Genomic DNA, 21,762 nt, shown 5'->3' on the forward strand with positions numbered 1-21,762 from the left:
CACACCTGTGGTCCCGATCACTTTTCCAGGCTGATAGGTGGGCACAAAAACACCAGAGACGGGGAGACCCAGTCACGAGAAAACCCACTGGGAAGGAAAGTTTTGAGACGGGTCACAGGTCACCCAGTCTTTCCCTGGAAAAAGTCTCCTAAACCGCGGTACCCGTGGCCATCACAACTGAACTCCCGTAGCCAAAAAAGAGAGCAGCTGCTTGCCCAGCTCACCAGTACAGAGGAGCTGTGTGCCCCAGTGCAACAGAGCCTGGGAATCCCTGTCCAGAGAGTGCCCCACAGGGAAGGAAGGAAACCATGTCCTTGGGTCACCTAGGCTTTGCATGGGGAAAGTCTTGCAAACCAACAAGTAAGTGCCTCCATCACTAATCCAGGCCCAAGCAGGGAGCACAGAGTTGTTGGGAACCCAGCTCCCACAGAGTAGCAGGCAGGCATGCTCACGCGTGTGCGAGCACGTCGCCAGCACAGAGACCTGCTTTGTACCAACTTACAGACAGAACTGTGTGCCTCAGGACACCAGAGTCTTGGAGTCACTATCTGGAGAAACCATCACAAGGAACAAAGAACAAAGCAAAGGGACGGACTTAGGCCACCCAGTATATCCCTGGAAAAGATCCCACAGACTGGCCCAACCCAGGGAACTGCTGTGCCCCAGATAGCCTGCTGTTATCAGGAGAGCAGTACTCACCCGCCAAAGATTACCCTTGGGTACTGGGGCACAGAGCCCCAACCTCAGACCTACAAAAGACAGGAAACCCCGAGATCAACCCCCAGAAAGTGCTCCAAGGGGCAACCAGTTATCCCTAACAAAACTGACCAAACCACAGGACACACAGGTTAGACCAGCTGATCACTAAATTTACAGCAAGAAACCCAGAAGCAGGGCAGCTGTCTCCAGGACTTCTCCCAGTGAAAGGAGAGCCCTCTTGACTAATATGGACCATGGTTACCACCCAGATCTATATGCCTGAGGTGAGCTATAGCAACTACTGAAAAACACCGGCCATCCAGTGACTATATCCAAAGAGCTGAGAAGGCTTCCTTCAGGAAAAACCATCTTTCTGCCAAAGGGATTCTCTCCACCACAGGATTCCAGGAACCACCAGAAACTAACTTCAAACACCTAAGATAGCCCAATGGATAGAGGACAGCGTAAAAGTTCAACCAACAAAAGCCAAAGCAATAAGTCATCTCCAGAAGCCAGTTATCCAGGGGCAAATAGCCCTAGACACTCTAGCATAATTGAAATTCAAGAAGATGACCTAACATCTATGCTCATGAAGATAACAGAGGAAAAAAATAAAATACGTAAAGAAATAGAGGAAGCCACAGCCAAGCAGTTTGTGGCCTTTAGAGAGGAAATGCTTAAATCACTGAATGAAATAAAACAGAGGATTGTACAAACAAACAGCTGAAGAAATTGATGGAAAAACAGGAAAATATAGCCAGACAGAGGAAGGAAATCAACAAAACAGCTCAAGATCTAAAGATAGAATTGGAAAAATTAAAAAAAAACACACATGGAAAAAATTGTGGAGAGAAAGAACTTAGGGAAGAAATCAGGAACTAGAGAGGATCGCATAACCAATAGGCTACAAGAGATGAAAGAAAGAATCTCAGGTGTAGAAGATACAATGGAAGAAATCGATGTATCTGTCAAAGAAAATGTTAGTTCTAAAAAATTCCTGACACAGATCATCCAAGAAACCCAAGACAATATGAAAAGACAAAACCTAAGAATAATAAGAATAGAGGAAAAAGAAGATTCCCTGCACCAAGGCCCAGAAAATATTTTCAACAATATCATTGAAGAAAATTTCCCTAAATTAAAGGAGAGGCCAATAAGAATATAAGAGGCCTACAGAACACCCAATAAATCTGACCAGAAAAGAAAATCCACCTGCCACATAATAATCAAAACAGTAAGTATACAGAACAAAGAAAAAATACTAAAAGCTGCAACGGGAAAAGGCCAAGTAACATATAATGGCAAACGCATTAGAATCACACCTGATTTTTCAACAGAGATTATGAAAGCCAGAAGGGCCTGGACGGATATCATGCAGACCCTAAGAGAACACAGATGTCAGCCCAGGCTACTATGCCCAGCAAAACTCTCAATCCTCATAGACAGAGGAAACAAGATATTGAATGACAAAAACAAATTTCAACAATACCTACACACAAACCCAGCATTAAAGAAGACACTAGAAAGGAAAATACAACCCAAGAAAAGTAGCTACATTCAAGAAAACACAGGAAATAACTAACCTCACTACAGTAAAACAAAAAGCAACCAAGCACACAACCGTATGAGCAAAACCAACATCGAATTCAAAGGATCTAACAGCCACTGGTCATTAATCTCTCTCAACATCAATGGACTCAATTCTCCAATAAAAAGATACAGACTAACAGAATGGATGGGTAAACAAAACCCAGCAATCTGTTCCATACAAGAAACACACCTAAGTCACAAAGATAGACATTACCTGAGGGTAAAGGACTGGAAGACGACTTTCCAAGCAAATGGACACAAGAAGCAAGCAGGAGTAGCCATTCTAATATCTGATAAAATAGACTTTCAACCAAAATTAATCAAAAGAGATGAGGAAGGACACTTCATACTCATCAAGGGAAAATTCCAACAGGAAGACATCACAAACCTGAACATCTATGGCCCAAATACAAGGGCACACACATTTGTGAAATTGATAAAACTTAAACCATACATAGATCCCTACACATTAATAGTGAGAGACTTCAACACCCCACTCTCAACAAAGGAAAGGTCAACAAAACAGAAATTAAAAAAGAAACAGTATCTCTAACAGAATTCATGACTCAAATGGACCTAACAGACATTTATAGAACCTTACACCCAAACACAAAAGAATTTACCTTCTTCTCAGCACCTCATGGAACCTTCTCCAAAATAGACCATAAAGTTGGTCACAAAGCGAACCTCAACAAATACAAGAAGATTGAAATAATCCCTTGTATCCTGTCTGATCACCATGAGATAAAGCTGGACCTCAACAACAACAGAAATAGCAAAAAGCCTACACACACATGGAAACTGAACAACATGCTACTAAGTGACAGCTGGGTCAAAGAAGAAATAAAGAAGGAAATTAAAGTCTGCCTAGAACTCAATGAAAATGAAGACACCGCATACCCAAACCTGTGAGACACAATAAAAGCAGTGCTAATAGGAAAGTTCATAACACTAAGTGCCTTCAAAGAAGAAATTCGAGACAGCTCATTCAAGCAACTTAATGGCTCACTTAAAAACCTTAGAAAAAGAAGAAGCAGACACAACAAAAAGGAGTAGACAGCTAGAAATAATCAAACTCAGGGCTGAAATCAATTAATTAGAAACAAATAAAAGAATTAAAAGAATCAAGAGCTGGTTCTTTGAGAAAATCAACAAGTTTGACAAACCCTTACCCAACCTAACTAAAAGGCAGAGAGAAACCGTCCAAATCAACAAAATCAGAAATGAAAAGGGGGACATAACTACAGACACTGAGGAAATCCAAACAATCATTAGGACTTACTTCAAAAGTCTATACGCAACAAAATTTGAAAATTTAAATGAAATGGACAATTTTCTTGATCGATTCCACTTACCAAAGCTGAATCAGGACCAGGTAAATCAGTTAATAGTCCCAAGGAAATAGAAGCGGTCATAGAAAGTCTCCCATCCAAAAAAAGCCCAGGACCAGATGGTTTTGGTGCAGAACTCTACCAGACCTTCAAAGACAAGCTAAATCCAGTTCTCTTCAAACTATTCCACAACATAGAAACAGAAGGATCATTACCAATCTCATTGTATTAAGCCACAGTCACCTTGGTAACTAAACCTCACAAAGACTCAATAAAGAAAGAGAATTTCAGGCCAATCTCCCTTATGAACATTGATGCAAAAATACTCAACATAGTAAAGGCAATATACAGCAGGCATATAGCAAACATCAAACTGAATTGAGAGAAACTTACAGCAATCCCACTGAAATCAGGGACAAGGCAAGGCTGCCTACTCTCTCCATATCTCTTAAACATAGTTTTGGAAGTCCTTGCTAAAGCAATAAGACAGTTGAAGGAGATCAAGAGGATACAAATTGGAAAGGAAGAAGTCAAATTATCACTATTTGCAGATGATATGATAGTATATGTGAGTGACACCAAAAACTGTACCAGAGAACTCTTACAGCTGATAAACACCTTCAGCAAAGTGGCCAGATATAAAATTAACTAAAAAAAAAATCAGTAGCCCTCTTGTATATAAAAGACAAAAGAGCTGAGAAAGAAATTAGGGAAACAACAACCTTCACAATAGCCACAAATGACATCAAGTACCTTGGAGTAACCCTAACCAAGCAAGTCAAATACTTGTATGAAAAAAAATTTCAAGTCTTTGAAGACAGAATTAGAAGAAGATATGAGAAGATGGAAAGATCTCCCATGCTCATGGCTTGGCACAATTAACATAGTAAAAATGGCCATCTTACCAAAAGCTATCTACAGATTCAGTGCAATTCCCATCAAATTACCAACACAATTCATTATAGACGTAGAAAGGAAAATTCTCAACTTCATATGGAATAACAAGAAACCCAGAATTGCTAAAACAATCCTCTACAATAAAGAATCTTCTAGAGGTATCTCCATCCCTTATCTTAAGTTCTACTATAGAGCAACAGTTTTAAAACCTGCATTGTACTGGCATAGAAACAGGATGGTGGATCCATGGAACCGAACAGTGGACCCAGAAATAAACCCACACACTTATGGACACCTGAGCTTTGAGAAAAGTGCCAAAACCATACAATGGAAAAAAGATAGCATCTTCAAAAAATGGTGCTGGTCTTACTGGATGTCTACATGTAGAAAAATGAAAATAGACCCATACCTATCACCCTGCACAAAATTGAAGTCCAAGTGGATCAAAGACCTCAACATAAAACCAGACATATTAAACCAGCTAGAAAAAAAGTGGGGGATACCCTAGAACTCATTGATACAGGAGAAAACTTCCTGAACAGACCACCAACAGCACAGGCTCTAAGAGCAACAATCAATAAATGGGACCTCATGAAATTGAAAAGCTTCTGTAAAGCAAAGGACACTGTCATCAAAACAAAGCGACTGCCTACAGATTGGGAAAGAATCTTCACCAACCCTGTATCTGACAGAGGACTCATATCCAGTATATATAAAGAACTGAAGAAGCTGAAAAGCAGCAAACCAAGTAATCCACTTAAAAAATGGGGAGCAGAGCTAAACAGAGGACTCGCTGTAGAGGAATATCGAATCACAGAGAAGCACTTAAAGAAATGCCCAACCCATTAGGGAAATGCAAATCAAAACAACCCTGAGATTTCACCTTACACCCATCAGAATGGCCAAGATGAAAAACTCAAGTGACAACACATGCTGGAGAGGTTGTAGAGAAAGGGAAACCTTCCTCCACTGCTGGTGGGAATGTAAACTTGTACAACTACTCTGGAAATCAATCTGGCGCTTTCTTAGACAACTGGGAATAGCGCTTCCTCAAGATCCAGCCATACTACTCCTAGGCATATATCCAAAAGAGTCTCAAGTACACAATAAGGACATTTGCTCAACCATTTTTGTAGCAGCTTTATTTGTAATAGCCAGAAGCTGGAAACCGCCCAGATGCCCCTCAAATGAAGAATGGATGCACAAATTGTGGTACATCTATACAATGGAGTATTACTCAGCAATGAAAAATAAGGGAATCATGAAATTTGCAGGTAAATGGTGGGACCTGGAAAGGATCATCTTGAGTGAGTTGTCCCAGAAGCAGAAAGTCACACACGGTATATACTTACTCATATAGACATACAACATAGGATAAACCCACTAAAATCTGTACATCTAAAGAAGCTAACCAAGAGAGTGTACTCTGACTAAAATGTTCAATCCCCATCCCAAAAGGCAAAGAGGATGGACATCAGAAGAAGAAAAATACAGAAACAACCTAGGAACCTACCACAGAGGGCCTCTGAAAGCCTCTGCCCTGCAGACTATCAAAGCAGATGCTGAGCCTGATGGCCAACTGTTGGGCAGAGTGAATGGAATATTATGTAAAGAGTGGGAAAAAATTAAGAGCTGGAGAGGACAGGAACTCCACAAGGAGAGCAAAAGAACAAGAAAATCTGAACACAGGAAACTTCCCAGAGACTTATCCTCCAACCAAGGACTATTCATGGAGATAACCCAGAACCCCTGCACAGATGTAGCTCATGGCAGTTTAGTGTCCAAGTGGGTTACATAGTAATGGGAAGAGGGACTGCCTCTGACATAATCTGATTGGCCTGCTCTTTGATCACCTCCCCCTGAGGGGGGAGCAGCCATACCAGGGCACAGAAGATGACAATGCAGCCACTTCAGATGAGAACTGATAGACTAAGATCAGAAAGAATGAGAGAAGTATCTCCCCTATCAGTGGACTTGGGGAGGGGTATGCTTGAAGAAGGGGGAAGAAGGGTGGGATTGGGAGGGGAGGAGGGTGGGGTGTATGGGCGGATACAAAGTGAATAAAGTGTAATTAATAAAAGTTAAATAAAAAAAACTCACACTAAATAAAATCAAAAGGAGGGACAAACAAATAAACATCAACAACAACCACTACCCCCACCAATAACAACAAAAACAACTTAGCAGGAATTAATAATATGGTCATTAATCCCTCTGGAGATCATTGGTTTCTGCTCCTCAATTAAAAAAAAAAAAACCACAAACTACCAAAGTGGCTTTTGAAACAAGATCAACCTTTTGCTGCATACAAGAAACATACCTCAACATCAGGATAAAGGATTGGAAAAGATATCCCAAGCAAATGAACCTAAGATTCAAGCTGGTATAACCATTTTAATACCCAATTAAATATACTTCAAATTATAACTGATCAAAAGACACTAGGAAGGAAAGTACATATTCATCAAAGGAAAAATCCACCAAGATGACATTTTAATTCTTAACATCAATACCCCAAACACAAAGGCACCACAGTGTGTAAAATAAACACTACAAGTTTAAATCACAGACACACACAGACACACAGAGAGAGAGAGAATATGACAGACTTCAATGTTCAACTCTCAATAATGGAGAGGTTACCCAGACAAAAACTAAACAGAGAAATACTGGAGTTAACAATTGTTTTGTTTGTTTGTTTGTTTAAAAAGGGACCTAACATATATCTACAGAATATTTCACCCAAACAGAAAAGATTATACATTCTTCTCTATACATCATAGAACCTTCCCCAAAGTTGACCACATAACCAGATACAAATAAAGTCTCAACAGATAAAAAAAAATTAAAATAATTTCCTATGTAATATCAGACTACCATACATTGATGCTATATATGAACAACAACAGAACAATAGAAAACACACATACTTGTGGAAACTAAAAAACTCCTTACTGAATAAATAATTGATCAAAACAGAAATAAAGATATAAATTTAAGACTTTCTAGAATTCAGTAAACATGAATACAGAGCATATCTCAACCTATGGGACACAAAGAAACCTGTTAAAAACAGTGTTCATAGCCAGTTGTGGTGGCGCACACCGGTAGGATTTGCTGAAGGAGGCAGAGGCAGGAGGATCACGAGTTCGAGGCCAGCCTGGGCTACACAGCTTTAAAGCTTTTTTCCGATCCGCCATCTGCGGTGGAGCCTCCGCCAAGATGCAGATTTTTGTGAAGACCCTGACCAGGAAGACCATCACGCTCGAGGTTGAACCCTCGGACACTATAGAAAATATAAAGGCCAAGATCCAGGATAAGGAAGGAATTCCTCCTGATCAGCAGAGACTGATCTTTGCTGGAAAGCAGCTAGAAGATGGCCATACTTTGTCTGACTACAACATTCAAAAGGAGTCTACCCTTCATCTTGTGTTGAGACTCCGTGGTGGTGCTAAGAAAAGGAAAAAGAAGTCTTACACCACTCCCAAGAAGAATAAGCATAAGAGGAAAAAGGTTACGTTGGCTGTTCTGAAATACTATAAGGTGGATGAGAATGGCAAAATCAGTCATCTTCACCGAGAGTGTCCTTCTGATGAATGTGGTGCTGGAGTTTTCATGGTTAGCCACTTTGACAGACATTACTGTGGCAAGTGTTGTCTGACTTACTGCTTCAACAAACCAGAAGATAAGTAGTTGTGTATGAGTTAATAAAAGGAAGGAACTGAAAAAAAAAAGTGTTCGTAGCACTATATGCCTACATAAAAATTTTGAGAGATCTCATACTAGCAACTTTACATCACACAAGAAACTTCTAGGGGCTGGAGAGATGGCTCAGTGGTTAAGAGCACTGGCTGCTCTTCCAGAGGTCCTGAGTTCAATTCCTAGCAACCACATGGTAGCTCACAACCATCTGCAATGGAATCTGATTTCCTCTTCTGGTGTGCATGAAAACAGTGTCTACATACATAAATTAAATAAATAAATCTTTAAAAAAAAAAAAGAAACTTCTAGAACAAAAAGAAGCAAACACATATGATAGTAGTAGAAACCAAGCAATAACCAAACTGAAAGTTGAAATCAATAAAAGAAAAACAACTTAAAACAATACAAAACATCAACAAAAGAAAGAGTTATTTCTTTGAGAAAATCAACAAGGTAGAAAAACCTTTATTCAAACTAATTAAAAGATGGAAAAATAATTTCCAAGTTAAGATCCTAAACTCGTTGGTATAGAAGACAACTTCCTGAACAGAACACCAACAGCACAGGCTCTAAGAGCAAAAATCAATAAACGGGAGCTCATGAAACTGAAAAGTTTCTGTAAAGCAAAGGACACCATCATCAAAATAAAATGAATGCCTATAGATTGGGAAAGAATCTTCACCAACCCTGTATCTGACAAAGAGCTAATATCCAGTATATATAAAGAACTAAAGAAGCTGAAAAGCAACAAACCAAGTAATCCAATAAAAAAAAAAAAATGGGGAACAGAGCTAAACAGAGAATTTTTGATGGAAGAATATCGAATGTCAGAGAAACACTTAAAGAAATGCTCAAATTCATTAGCCATTAAGGAAATGCCAATCAAAACAATCCTGAGATGTCACCTTACACCCATCAGGATAGCCAAGATGAAAAACTCAAGTGACAACACATGCTGGAGAGGTTGTAGAGAAAGGGGAACCCTCCTCCACTGCTGGTGGGAATGTAAACTTGTACAACCACTCTGGAAATCAATCTGGTGCTTTCTCAGACAAATAGGAATAGTGCTTCCTCAAGATTCAGCCATACCACTCCTAGGCATATATCCAAAAGAGTCTCAAGTACACAATAAGGACATTTGCTCAACCATGTTTGTAGCAGCTTTATTTGTAATAGCCAGAAGCTGGAAACCACCCAGATGCCCCTCTACTGAAGAATGGATACAGAAATTGTGGTACATCTACGCAACGGAATATTACTCAGCAATGAAAAACAAGGAAATCATGAAATTTGCAGGTAAATGGTGGGTACTGGAAAGGATCATACTGAGTGAGCTGTCCCAGAAGCAGAAAGACACACACAGTACATACTCACTCATATAGATATGTAATATAGGATAAACCTACTAAAATCTGTACATCTAAAGAAACTAATCAAGAGGGAGGACTCTGACTAAAATGCTCAATCACCATCCTGAAAGGCAAAGAGGATGGACATCAGAAGAAGAAAAAAAAAACAGAAAACAACCTAGGAACCTTCCACGGAGGGCCTCTGAAAGCCTCTGCCCTGCAGACCATCAAAGCAGATACTGAGCCTGATGGCCAACTGTTGGGCAGAGTGCATGGAATCTGATGAAAGAAGTGGGAAATACTTAGATTTGGAGAGGACAGGAACTCCACAAGGAGAGCAACAGAACAAGAAAATTTGAACACAGTGGTCTTTCCAGAGACTCACACTCCAACCAAGTACCATGCATGGAGATAACCTAGAACCCCTGCATAGATGTAGTCCATGGCAGTGTAGTGTCCACGTGGGTTACATAGTAATGGGAAGAGGGACTGCCTCTGACATAAACTGATTGGCCTGCTCTTTGATCACCTCCCCCTGAGGGGGGAGCAGCATTACCAGGCCACAGAAGATGACAATGCAGCCACTCCTGATGAGATCTGATAGACTAAGATCAGAAGGAAGGAGAGGGGGACCACCTCCCCATCAATGGACTTGGGGAGGGGCATGTAAAGGAGGTGGAGAAAAGGTGGGATTAAGAGGGGAGGAAGGAGGAGTTTATGGGCGGGATACAAAGTGAATAAAATGTAATTAATAAAAGTTAAAAAATGTGGAATGAAAAAGAAAATCAGAAACAAAAAAAATGGGACATAGCCACAGACATAACCACATAACATTTTCCATTCCATGGAAATCCAAGGAATAATGACATAGTTTAAAAATCCTATACTGCACTAAATTGGAAAATCTGAAAGAAATGAATAATTTTCTCAATAGGTACCACTTACAAATGTTAAAGCAAAATCAGATAAACAATTTAAATAGAGCTGTAGGAATAAATATAGAGACCCACAGCTAGAAATTATGAAGAAAGTGGAAGATCTTGGAATACTCAGTGTCAAATGGAATGTCTCTTAACAAATCCCTCCCCTCAGAGCTCAAGAACCCCCAGACAGGGGAAGCATAAAGAACATAAGAGCTAGAGGGGATTGAGAACACCAAGGTTCTCTAAATCAATATGATCAAAGTTCACAAGAACTCACAGAGACTTCAGCAGCATGCACAGTGCCTGCAGTGGTTTACATCCGATCTTCTGCAGTTATGTTATGGCTTCCAGCTTAATGTTTTTATGGAATTCCTAAAAATGTGAACAGTTTTGATTCCTGTGGTTTCTCTTGGGCTTTCAATTGATTTGTTGTCCAACTTTTATGTGATAATTTCTGTATTATTATATTTTTATTTTGTTATATATTTTTAAAAATGAATGAATGCATGAAAATGAATGTAAGAAAACTTAACCACAAGGGTAAAAGTTAACAACTGAACTGTCATTTATACCTGCTGGGAAAATCAGTTTTTTCAAGTAGAGTGATAATAGGTATATCAACCAGTTCAGGACAATCCCATGTTCTCAAGCGGTTGACCAATATATAATGGACCCCACAGTTATTCTGTGTTGTGCTTTAATCTGCATACAGATTGGTGGGGTTTTCTGTTTTGGTTTGGTTTGGTTTATTACTTTTTGGGTGTTCTCTTATTTTGTTTTCTTGGGGTTAGGGAGTTGTTGTATTATTTTGAGAAGGGACTTAAAAGTGGATAAGTAAATGGGGGGGAGGATCTGAAAGGACTTGTGGAAAGGGAAGAATAAGTTCAAAATATATTTAAATTTTAAAATTGTATTACATAATAAAAATACAATAAAAGGCCCTGCAGAGACTAATCCCCCAACCAAGGACCTAAAACCCCTGCTCAGATGTAGCCCATCGATTCAGTCTCCAAGTGCGTTCCCTAGTAAGAAGAGCATGGGCTGTCTCTGGCATGAACTCAGTGGCAGGCTCTCTGATCACCTCCCCCTTAGGAGTGCAGCCTTACCAGGCCACAGAGGAAGACAAGGCAGCCAATCCTGATGAGACTTGATAGGCTAACATCAGATAGAAGGAGAGGAAGATCTCCTCTATCAGTGGACTAGGGGAGGGCCATAGGGGAAGAAGAGGGAGGGAGAATGGGGTTGGGAGGAGGTGAAGGAGAGGTCCACAGCTGGGATACAAATTGAATAAATTGTAAATAATAATAATAAGTTTAAAAATAAAAAAATAAAAGAAAGAAGGAAAAGAAAGAGAAAAAGAAAGAAAGAAAGAGAGAGAGAGAGAGAGAGAAAGAAAGAAAGAAAGAAAGAAAGAAAGAAAGAAAGAAAGAAAGAGAAAGGAAGGAAGGAAGAAAAGAAGGAAGAAAAAGAAAAAAAGGCCTCTGGAAAGGACAACATGCTTCTTAACTCATAGGTTCCATGAGAAATACAAGGTATGGTTCAGCAAACATAAAGCACCAATATGCCTTAGAGGGATGACAACATGTTCCTTCCATACTTGGTTAATTTCAATATTAGAGGAGCCAAAAACCCAGCTGTTCCAAAATGAGAGGACCCAAGACACATCTTTTATCTCAGCTAAGTATGAAATAAATCATTATGATCCATTTTCAGTATTATAAGGAATCACATGAGGAGAAATTTGATACCAGGGCCCTATCTTCCCTAGGAAGCACATGACCCCTGCTTGCCTAAGCACTTTTTGGCTTATCCTACAGTTGACAATTTACAGACATGATCAAGCCCAAGTATAATGAAAGAGAATAGAAATCTTGATCCCAAGGAAGGTAGGGAACTGAGGGTGGGAATTTGACTATACAACCTGAAAAAATTAAAAAGAAGGCAGAAAGTTTTGACATCAGAGACTATAAAGCCACTGTTTTGGATCAATTCAACAAGCCAGCTTTTTTTGCCTTTTCTCCAAGCCAGGGTTTACATTAGTTCTCCATATATAGGTTTCTTTCTTAAAAATAAATATTGCAGCCATTCCTGAAGAGACCTGATAAGCTAGGGTCAGATGGAGGGGAGGACCTCCTCCCCTATCAGTGGACTTGGAAAGGGGCAGGGAGGAGATAAGGGAGGGAGGGTGAGAATGGGAGGGAATGAGGGAGGCGGCTACAGCTGGGATACAAAGTAAATAACCTGTAATTAATATAAAAAATAAAAATAAGAAAATAAATAAATAAAATAAAGTTCATTAGCAAGATAGTGACACAGGCTTGTAATCACAGGACTTTGGAAGTGGAGACAGAAAGATCAGTAAAAGGTCATGCTGTGCTGCATAGCAAATTTGAAGCCAGTCACCATACCTTAAACATGGCACTGTACCTTAAACACATGTGCGCGCACATGCACGCGTGCACACACACACACACACACACACACACACACACACACAGGGATGATGGGGAGTACAGATGACAGACAACAGAGTAGCTTCTCCTTTGAAGCTACTGACGGTAATGATACGTATTTCAATGAATAACTGAGATCAATTGACCTGTCTTTATCTCAAGGTTATTCTGCAGTGACAGAGTATGCACTAAATTTTAAATGTCAAGTATAATTTATGAAATAGTATGAGAGACTGACCACTTTGAGATCATAACGCATGAATCTTTTTCTTGTCAATTATGTCTGTTGCCAGCCCAAAGACAGACATACAACATTTTGCCAAAAAAAATGAGAAAAACTTAAAATGACAAGAAATAAATGGATGACAGATTTTAATGTCAAGTTTTTGTTGGCTTTAAATATAAATAAGCCATTTCAATGTCAAAGTCGAAATAAACCCTTGAAGAGAGGGGTGAAGAGAAGAAACAGTAATGTAGATTAAAAACAGGAATCAATGACTTGAAAATAAAAAAAATACTTATAATACTAATTAAACTCGAGATCTGGTTCTCTGAAAAACAAACCGTATAGATAAATGTCAAGAACTAACAAAAGACGTGAAAAGGTAGCTCAAAGAAAATAAAATAAAAAATCATTCTTAACATGTTAAAAGATCTTAAGTGTCACTAGAAGTAAATGTAAGCAATCATGTCCGTAAGTAGACAGTTATCAGGCAGAGTAAACAGCACACTGGCTGAGGTCAGCACACTTGGTAACAGCCCATATGTGGGCAGGCAGATTGAAACAACCACTCATGTGTATATATTGTATATGTATATGTGTATATATTGGACACAGAAGTGGAAACAGGTATTTTTCATGGAAAAGTGACTTGGCATATATTAAAGAATTCACATTCCTTTGTGGCAATCCAGGAAATTATGCCCCAAATGCAATTTCAGGTGCACAAAAAGATGATACACAGGGCACTTAAAGATGATACACAGGGCACTTACTCAGAACATTCCCCCACAGAATTCCAGTGTCATGTTGCAAGTAGTCCAAATGTCCAACAATGAAGTGTTACATCAAAACAATGAAGCACAGCAAATGAAAAGCTGAGACAGTTCTACATGTAACATGAGAATCTTCAAAATCAAACCATCTTAACATCAAGGAACTTGGATGGCATCAAGAAATGTGTGTACAAATAAGGAAAAAGAAAGAAAGGGATGGAGGAAGAGAGGGAAGAGGGAGGTCATTTGACTTCAGGAGGCATGTATAGGTGAAGGCATCTCTTATCAGTAGCTGAAAGACTCAGGGATGCACAAATATCACTTGGTTCCTGGGGAACCTTTGGGTAAAAACATCCTTTCTATTTATTTTAACTTTTATTAATTATACTTTATTCACTTTGTATTCCCCGAAAAACCTTTCCCTCCTCTCCTCCTAATCTTACCTTCCCTCCTCCTTCTTCACACATGCCCCTCCCCAAGTCCACTGATGGGGGAGGTCCCCCTGTCCTTCCTTCTGATCTTAGTTTATCAGATCTCATCAGGAGTGGCTGCATTGTCATCTTCTGTGGCCTGGTAAGGCTGCCCCCCCCCAGGGGGAGGTGATCAAAGAAACAAAATTTAAATGAAGACTTTTTGGAGGGATGGGGGAGAGTTAGAGAGTAGATTATCATCATATTTCATTGTATACATGTATGGAATTCTCAAACAAAAGACATCTAAATAAACACTTGCAACAAAGTTCAGGAAATGTTCTTATGATACACAAATATTCAGGGTTGCCTGACTTATATAATGCTGCCAAGCAGACCTGGCAAAACCAGAACAAATCTGTTAGAATCTTAGGCTAAGGGCCACTCTCATCCTAACACAAAACTATTGATACAAGAAAGAATAACTCAAGCATGGAAGGGCAAGAGTGACCAGGGAGAAGGATTTTAAAGTGGGTGGACCTGGATGTTTTTTGGAGAAGTTTTTGAAGATTTGGTCCAAACAGGTCTTTTCAACAATGTTCAGTCATGTGCCAACATGATAACTTATTATTAAATGTCATGAGAGTAAGAATCTTTTACGTATGTGATCCAGTGATCAGCATCCATATTATTTTTACGTTTGCCTTCTCTCTTGGCTTCCACAGGCTTCTCTGAAGTCAGCCCCATATACAGCCTAAAGTGCATAGCCACTGGGAGATGAGATGATGCTATTTGGCATGCTGCTTGCCTGATGCCACATTGGAGAAGTGGGTTTCAGGGAGGAGTACTCAGGATAGGGATTAGGAGAATCATCCAGATCCCCTTAACTTATTCCACTAACAATCATGACCAAGCACTACTGGTGAGTCTCCCAAGATGCTCTCAGACATGCCATTTCAGAGTTTGTCTGGATCCACACCGCACTGATATTTTTGCTCATGTGATCAGAACATTCAAATTTTTACCACTCTGTCTCAGTAAACCAAGGAATGGTTTAGAATCAGGTGGATCTTCCAACTTTCAGTGAGTCCATCCTTTGAGATTATCTTGCTCACCCACAGATTTTTTAACCTATCGAAGTGAACAATACAATGAAATTGTAAATTCTGAAGTTATGATTTTCCTGAAACATGTATGTGTGTGTGTATGTGTGTGGGGGGTGTGTTTAGACAATTTAAAATAAAACAGCTATTATTGGCCCAATATACTTACAGGTTTGGGCCAAGGCTGACTTTTTATTTTTTAAATCTCTTCACAGCCTGATCCTAGCCCCAACTCTCCTCCCAGTCCCACTCTCATGCTCCTCCATACCTCATTCCCCTCTCTCCTTTTTCTTGGAGAAAGGGAGGCCACGTAGGGGTGCCAACCATTCCCTCCCCTTGACGCTAGACAAGGCAGCCCAGCTATGGGAAATCGATCCAAAGCAGGCAACAGAAACCCATATGATGACCAAGCTGCATGTCTGCTTAGGTCCAACCTGTGCATGCACTTTGATTGGTGGTTCATCCAGACTAACTTTTATAGGCAACTTCATAGCCAGTCATTCAGAAACTCCAAAGAGACCTGATGGCCACACATCTGAGGACCAAGAAATGAGCCTCATCAGTTGATAGGATTGTAAGAAAGTTAAAGAAATGTAGTAAGACTTCTGATCAGTTCTTAGATGCAGCTACTGAGTAAAAGCAAAGTTGCAGGACCGGAGGGGGAGCTTAGCAGCTAAAAGCAATTGCTGCTCTTTGAGAGGACTGAAGTTCAGCTCCCAATATCCACATTGGGAAGTGCACAACTACCGGTAACTACTGTTCCAGGAGATCTAGTTTCTTTATATGGTCTCCATGAGCCTCCACACTGACATGCACACACCCACACACATACATCTTTCTAAAATAATAAAGTAAACTAGCAAAGAAGCAGTAATGTTTATTGACAAATCAGATTTCAAGAAAACAGTAAAGCATCAATTATATTAAAATCCAAATAATTATTTTTGGCAGGTGCAATTTGGCATCCAGATGGACCACACTAAACAATTCAATTTTATTTTAATTATTTAAGTATCATGTTGTGAACCACTTACATGGCAACTAGAAATGTTGAAAATCTGTTAATAGGAACCATACTGTGGCTTGGCTCTGTGGAGGAAGGCTTTCTGCAGTCTCTCATTTATAGTTGCACTCTGCTTCAGGTGGCTGCAGGCTCCTGAAAGGAAGAAGGGAAGGAATGGGCTCCAACTTTCTTATGTGCAGCAGGCCCTGGCATTCACAGTCTAATTACACTGGTTCAATCAATCATAACAACAGATCATTGTCAAATTGAAAACAAAAATTCTATCAAATTATACATTAGTTCCTTTTCTGTTGCTGTGATGATTAAACAGCATTGATCAAAGGCAACTAATGGAAGAAAGTTTATTCTGGATTATTATTCCAAAGGAAGAGACCAGAAAGGAAAGCATTGGAGAGGGAGGTAGAACAGGCAGTTGAGAGATTACATCTTCCACTCCAAATGATAAAGAAAGCAGCTGGAAGTTAGATGAGGATATCAACCCTAAACACCTAATCACAATGACTTACTTCATCCAGAAAGTCTGTACCCCTAAAAGATCCACAACTCTCTGCATAGCAACATGAAGACCAAGTGATCTAAGTCCTGAACCTATGGGGGATATTTCTCATTCAAACCATCACATTCTATTCTCTGACTCCCACCACCTCATCATAAGACAAAAGGAATTTAGTCTAAATTTTTAAAACCCCTGCAATCCTTAAGAATCTCAACACTTTAAAACTCCAAAGTATCTTCTAAAATTTGAGGTGATCGCTTAATTTTATCCTCCGATAAAGTAAAAAATTTACATAGTACCAACATACAATGGCTCAGAATATGCAAGATTGGTTTCACAGTAAGAAAATATTGTGCGAAAGCAGGATTTAAATCCAAACAGGAAAAATTCCAAATCCTGTAGCTCCATCTCTGATGTCAAAGGCCTTAGATAGCAACACTTTTCCAACTTTGATACCAGTAATCTTTCTGTCTCTCTGTGTCTCTGTCTCTGTCTGTTTCTGTCTCTGCCTCTCTCACACTCTCTCTGTTTCATTCCACTTCCTATATGCCATATTCTTCACTTTCTTTTTTTAAAATTCTTTATTAATTACACTTTTTTCACTTTGTATCCCCCCTGTGGTTCCCTCCTTCCTCCATCCCAATCCCTCCCTTCCTCCACCATCTGCATGCATGCCCCTCCCCAAGTCCACTGATAGGGGAGGTCTTCCTTTCCTTAATTCTGATCCTAGTCAATTATGTCTCATCAGGAGTGGCTGCATTGTCTTCTTCTGTAGCCTGGTAATGCTGCTTCCCCCTCAGGGGGTGGTAATTAAAGAGCAGGCCAATCAGTTCATGACAGAGACAGTCCCTGTTCCTATTACAATGGAACCCACTTGGATACTGAACTGCCATGGGCTACATCTGTGCAGGGGTCTTAGGTTATCTCCATGCATAGTCTTTTGTTGGAGTATCAGTCTCAGGAAAGACCCCTGTGCTCAGATTTTTTGGTTTTGTTGCTCTCCTTGTGGAGTTCCTGTCCTCTCCAGATCTTGCTGTTTCCCATTCCCTGCACTCTGCCCAAAGGTTGCCCATAAGTCTCAGCATCTGCATTGATAGTCTGAAGGGCAGAGCCTTTCAGAGGTCCTCTGTGTCAGGCTCCTGACTTGTTCCCTCTTTTCTCCTTCTTCAGATGTCCATCCTCTTTGCCTTTCTGGATAGGAATTGAGCATTTTAGTCAGAGTCCTCCCTCTTGATTAGTTTCTTTAGATGTGCAGATTTTAGTAGGTTTATCCTATATTATATATCAATAGGAGTGAGTATGAAACATGTGCATATTTCTGCTTCTGGAACAGCTCACTCAGGATGATCTTTTCCAAATCCCACCATTTACCTGCAAATTTCATGATTTCCTTGTTTTTCATTGCTGAGTAATATTCCATTGTGTAGATATACCACAATTTGTGCATCCATTGCTCCACTGAGGGGCATCTGGGCGGTTTCCAGCTTCTGGCTATTACAAATAAAGCTGCTACAAACATGGTTGAGCAAATGTCCGTATTGTGTACTTGAGACTCTTTTGGGTATATGCCTAGGAGAGGTATAGCTGGATCTTAAGGAAGCACTATTCCTATTTGTCTGAGAAACCACCAGATTGATTTCCAGAGTGGTTGTACAAGTTCCCACCAGCCGTGGTGGAGGGTTTCCTTTTCTCTACAACCTCTCCAGCATGTGTTGTCACTTGAGTTTTTTATCTTGGCCATTCTGATGGGTATAAGGTGAAATTTCATGGTTGTTTTCATTTACATTTCCCTGATGGCTAATGAATTTGAGCATTTCTTTAAGTGTTTCCCTGCCATTTAATATTCCTCTATTGAGAATTCTCTGTTTAGCTCGGTACTCCATTTTTTAATTGAATTACTTAATTTTTTGCTGTTTAACTTCTTTAGTTCTTTATATATACTGGACAATAGTCCTCTGTCAGAATTAAAATTGGTAGAGATCCTTTCCCAATCTATACGCTGTCAAAATGTCTGTAGAACATTTTGTTCTGACGACAGTGTCATTTGCTTTACAGAAGCTTTTCAGTTTCATGAGGTCCTATTTATTGACTGTTGCTCTTAGAGCCTGTGCTGTTGGTTTTCTGTTCAGAAAATTGTCTCCTGTGTCAATGGGTTCAAGGCTCTTCCCCACTTTTTCTTCCAAGTGGTTTAGTGTGTCTGGTTTTATGTTGAGGTCTTTGATCCACTTGGGCTTAATAGTTTTGTGCAGGGTGATAAGTATGGATCTATTTGCATTTCTCTACATGTAGACATCCAGTTAGACCAGCACCATTTGTTGAAGATGCTGTCTTTTTTCCATTGAATGGTTTTGGGATCTTTGTCAAAAATCAGGTCTCCATAAGTGTGTGGATTTATGTCAGGGTCTTCTATTCGATTCCAATGATCCAACAGTATGTTTCTATGCCAGTACCAGGCAGTCTTTAGTATGTTGCTCTATAGTACAGCTTCAGATCAAGGATCAAAATACCTACTGAAAATCTTTTAATGTAGAAAATTGTTTTAGCAATTCTGTGTTTCCTGTTATTTCATATGTAGGAAAAAATTTTTCTTTCAAGGTCTGTAAAGAATTGTGTTGGTAATTTGATGGGAGTTGCATTGAATCTGTAGATTGCTTTAGGTAAGATGGCCATTTTCACTATATTAATTCTGCCAAGAAATGAATATGGGAGATCTTTCCATTTTCTGATATCTTCTTCTAATTCTTTCTTCAAATATTGGAAATTTTTTAATACAAGTCTTTGACTTGCTTGGTTAGGTTCACACCAAGGTACTTTATGTCCTATGTGGCTGTTATGAGGGTGTTTCCCTAATTTCTTTCTAAGCCTTTTGTCTTTTGTATACAAGAGGCTACTGATTTTTTTGAGTTAATTTAGGATCCAGCCACTTTGCTTAAGGTGTTAATCAGCTGTAGGAGTTCCTGGGAGAAATTTTGGGATCACTCAGGTATACTAACATATCATCTGCAAATAGTGTTACTTTGACTTCTTCCTTTCAAATTTGTATCCCCTTGATCTCCTTCAATTGTCTTATTGCTCTAGCAAGGACTTCAAGAACAATGTTGAAGAGATAGGAAGAGAATGGGCAGCCTTGCCTTGCCCCTGATTTCAGGGGGAATGATTTAAGTTTCTCTCCACTGAGTTTGATATTGGCTATAAGCTTGCTGTATGTTGTGCCTTAATTTTCATTGAATTCTAGAAAGTCTTTAATTTCTCTTTTTATTTATTCTCTGACCCAGCTGTCATTTAGTAGCAAGTTGTTCAGTTTCCATGTGTGTGTAGGCCTTTTGCTATTTTTGTCATTGAGGTCCAACTTTAGTCCATGGTGATCAGATAGGATATAAGGGATTATTTCAATTTTCTTGTATCTGTTGAGTCTTGCTTTGTGAACAACTATATGGTCTATTTTGGAGAAGGTTCCCTGAGCTGCTGAGAAGAAGGTAAATTCTTTTGTGTTTGGGTGAAAGGTTCTGTAGATGTCCGTGAGGTCCATTTGATTCATGACATCTATCAGAGTTTATGTTTCTTTGTTTGATTTCTGTTTTGTTGACTGTTCCTTTGTTGAGAGTTGGGTTTTGAAATCTCCCACTATTAATGTGGGGGGGGGTCTATGTGTGGTTTAAATTTTATTAAAGTTTCTTTTACAAATGTGGGTGCCCTTGCATTAGGGGCATAGATGTTCAGGATTGTGATATCTTCCTGGTGGATTTTTCCCCTGAAGAGTATGAAATGTCCTTCTCTATCCCTTTTGATTAATTTTGGTTGAAATCTATTTTATTAGATATTAGAATGGCTACTCCTGCTTGCTTCTTTGGTCCATTTGCATGGAAAACTGTCTTCCAGCCCTTTCTTCTCAGGTAATGTCTATCTTTCTGATTTAGGTGTGTTTCTTGTACGCAACAGATTGCTGGGTCTTGTTTACACATCCATTCTGTTAGTCTGTGTCTTTTTATTGGAGAATTGAGTTCATTGATGTTGAGAGAGATTAATGACCAGTGGCTGTTAGATCCTTTGATATTGATGTTGGCTATGGTAGTGTGTTTGTGTGTTTGGCTACTTTTTGTTTTGCTGTAGTGAGGTTATTTATTTCCTGTGTTTTCTTGAAATTAGTTAGTTTTCTTGGGTTGTATTTTTCCTTCTAGTATCTTCTGTAACACTGGATTTGTGTGTAGGTATTGTTGAAATTTGTTTTCGTTGAATATCTTGTTTTCTCCATTTATGAGGACTGAGCTTTTGGCTGGGTACAGTAGCCTGGCTGACATCTGTGTTCTCTTAGGGTCTGCATGATATCCATCCAGGCTCTTTTGGCTTTCATAGTTTCTGTTGAGAAGTCAGGTGTGATTCTGATGGGTTTGCATTATATGTTACTTGGCCTTTTTCCCTTGCAGCTTTTAGTGTTTTTTCTTTACTTACTGTTTTGATTATTATGTGACGCAAGGATTTTCCTTTCTGGTCTAATTTATTAGATGATCTGTAGTCCTCTTGTATTCTTATAGGCCTCCCCTTTAAATTGGGAAAATTTTCTTCAATCATTTTGTTGAAAATATTTTCTGAGCCTTGAAGGAGGGAATCTTCTTTTTCCCCTATTCCTATTATTCTTAGGTTTTGTCTTTTTATGTTGTCTTGGATTTCTTGGATGGTTTGTGCCAGGAATTATTTTCTTTGATGGATACATCGATTTCTTGCATTGTATCTTCCACACCTGAGATTCTTTCTTCCATCACTTGTAGTCTATTGGTTATGCTTACCTCTG

The 21,762-nt window shown here is 39.4% G+C and overlaps 1 protein-coding gene across 1 annotated transcript; it reads left to right on the forward strand.

Moving 5' to 3' along the window:
• The first annotated feature begins 7,708 nt into the window (after positions 1–7,708).
• On the forward strand, positions 7,709–8,245 carry LOC110561701 (ubiquitin-ribosomal protein eS31 fusion protein-like). The gene has a single exon (XM_060365232.1). It carries the CDS (start codon positions 7,740–7,742, stop codon positions 8,208–8,210), a length of 471 nt encoding a protein of 156 aa, XP_060221215.1. The 5' UTR covers positions 7,709–7,739; the 3' UTR covers positions 8,211–8,245.
• The last annotated feature ends 13,517 nt before the right edge of the window (positions 8,246–21,762 follow it).

The sequence above is a fragment of the Meriones unguiculatus genome, chromosome 12, assembly GCF_030254825.1.
Source record: "Meriones unguiculatus strain TT.TT164.6M chromosome 12, Bangor_MerUng_6.1, whole genome shotgun sequence".
Taxonomy (NCBI): domain Eukaryota; kingdom Metazoa; phylum Chordata; class Mammalia; order Rodentia; family Muridae; genus Meriones; species Meriones unguiculatus.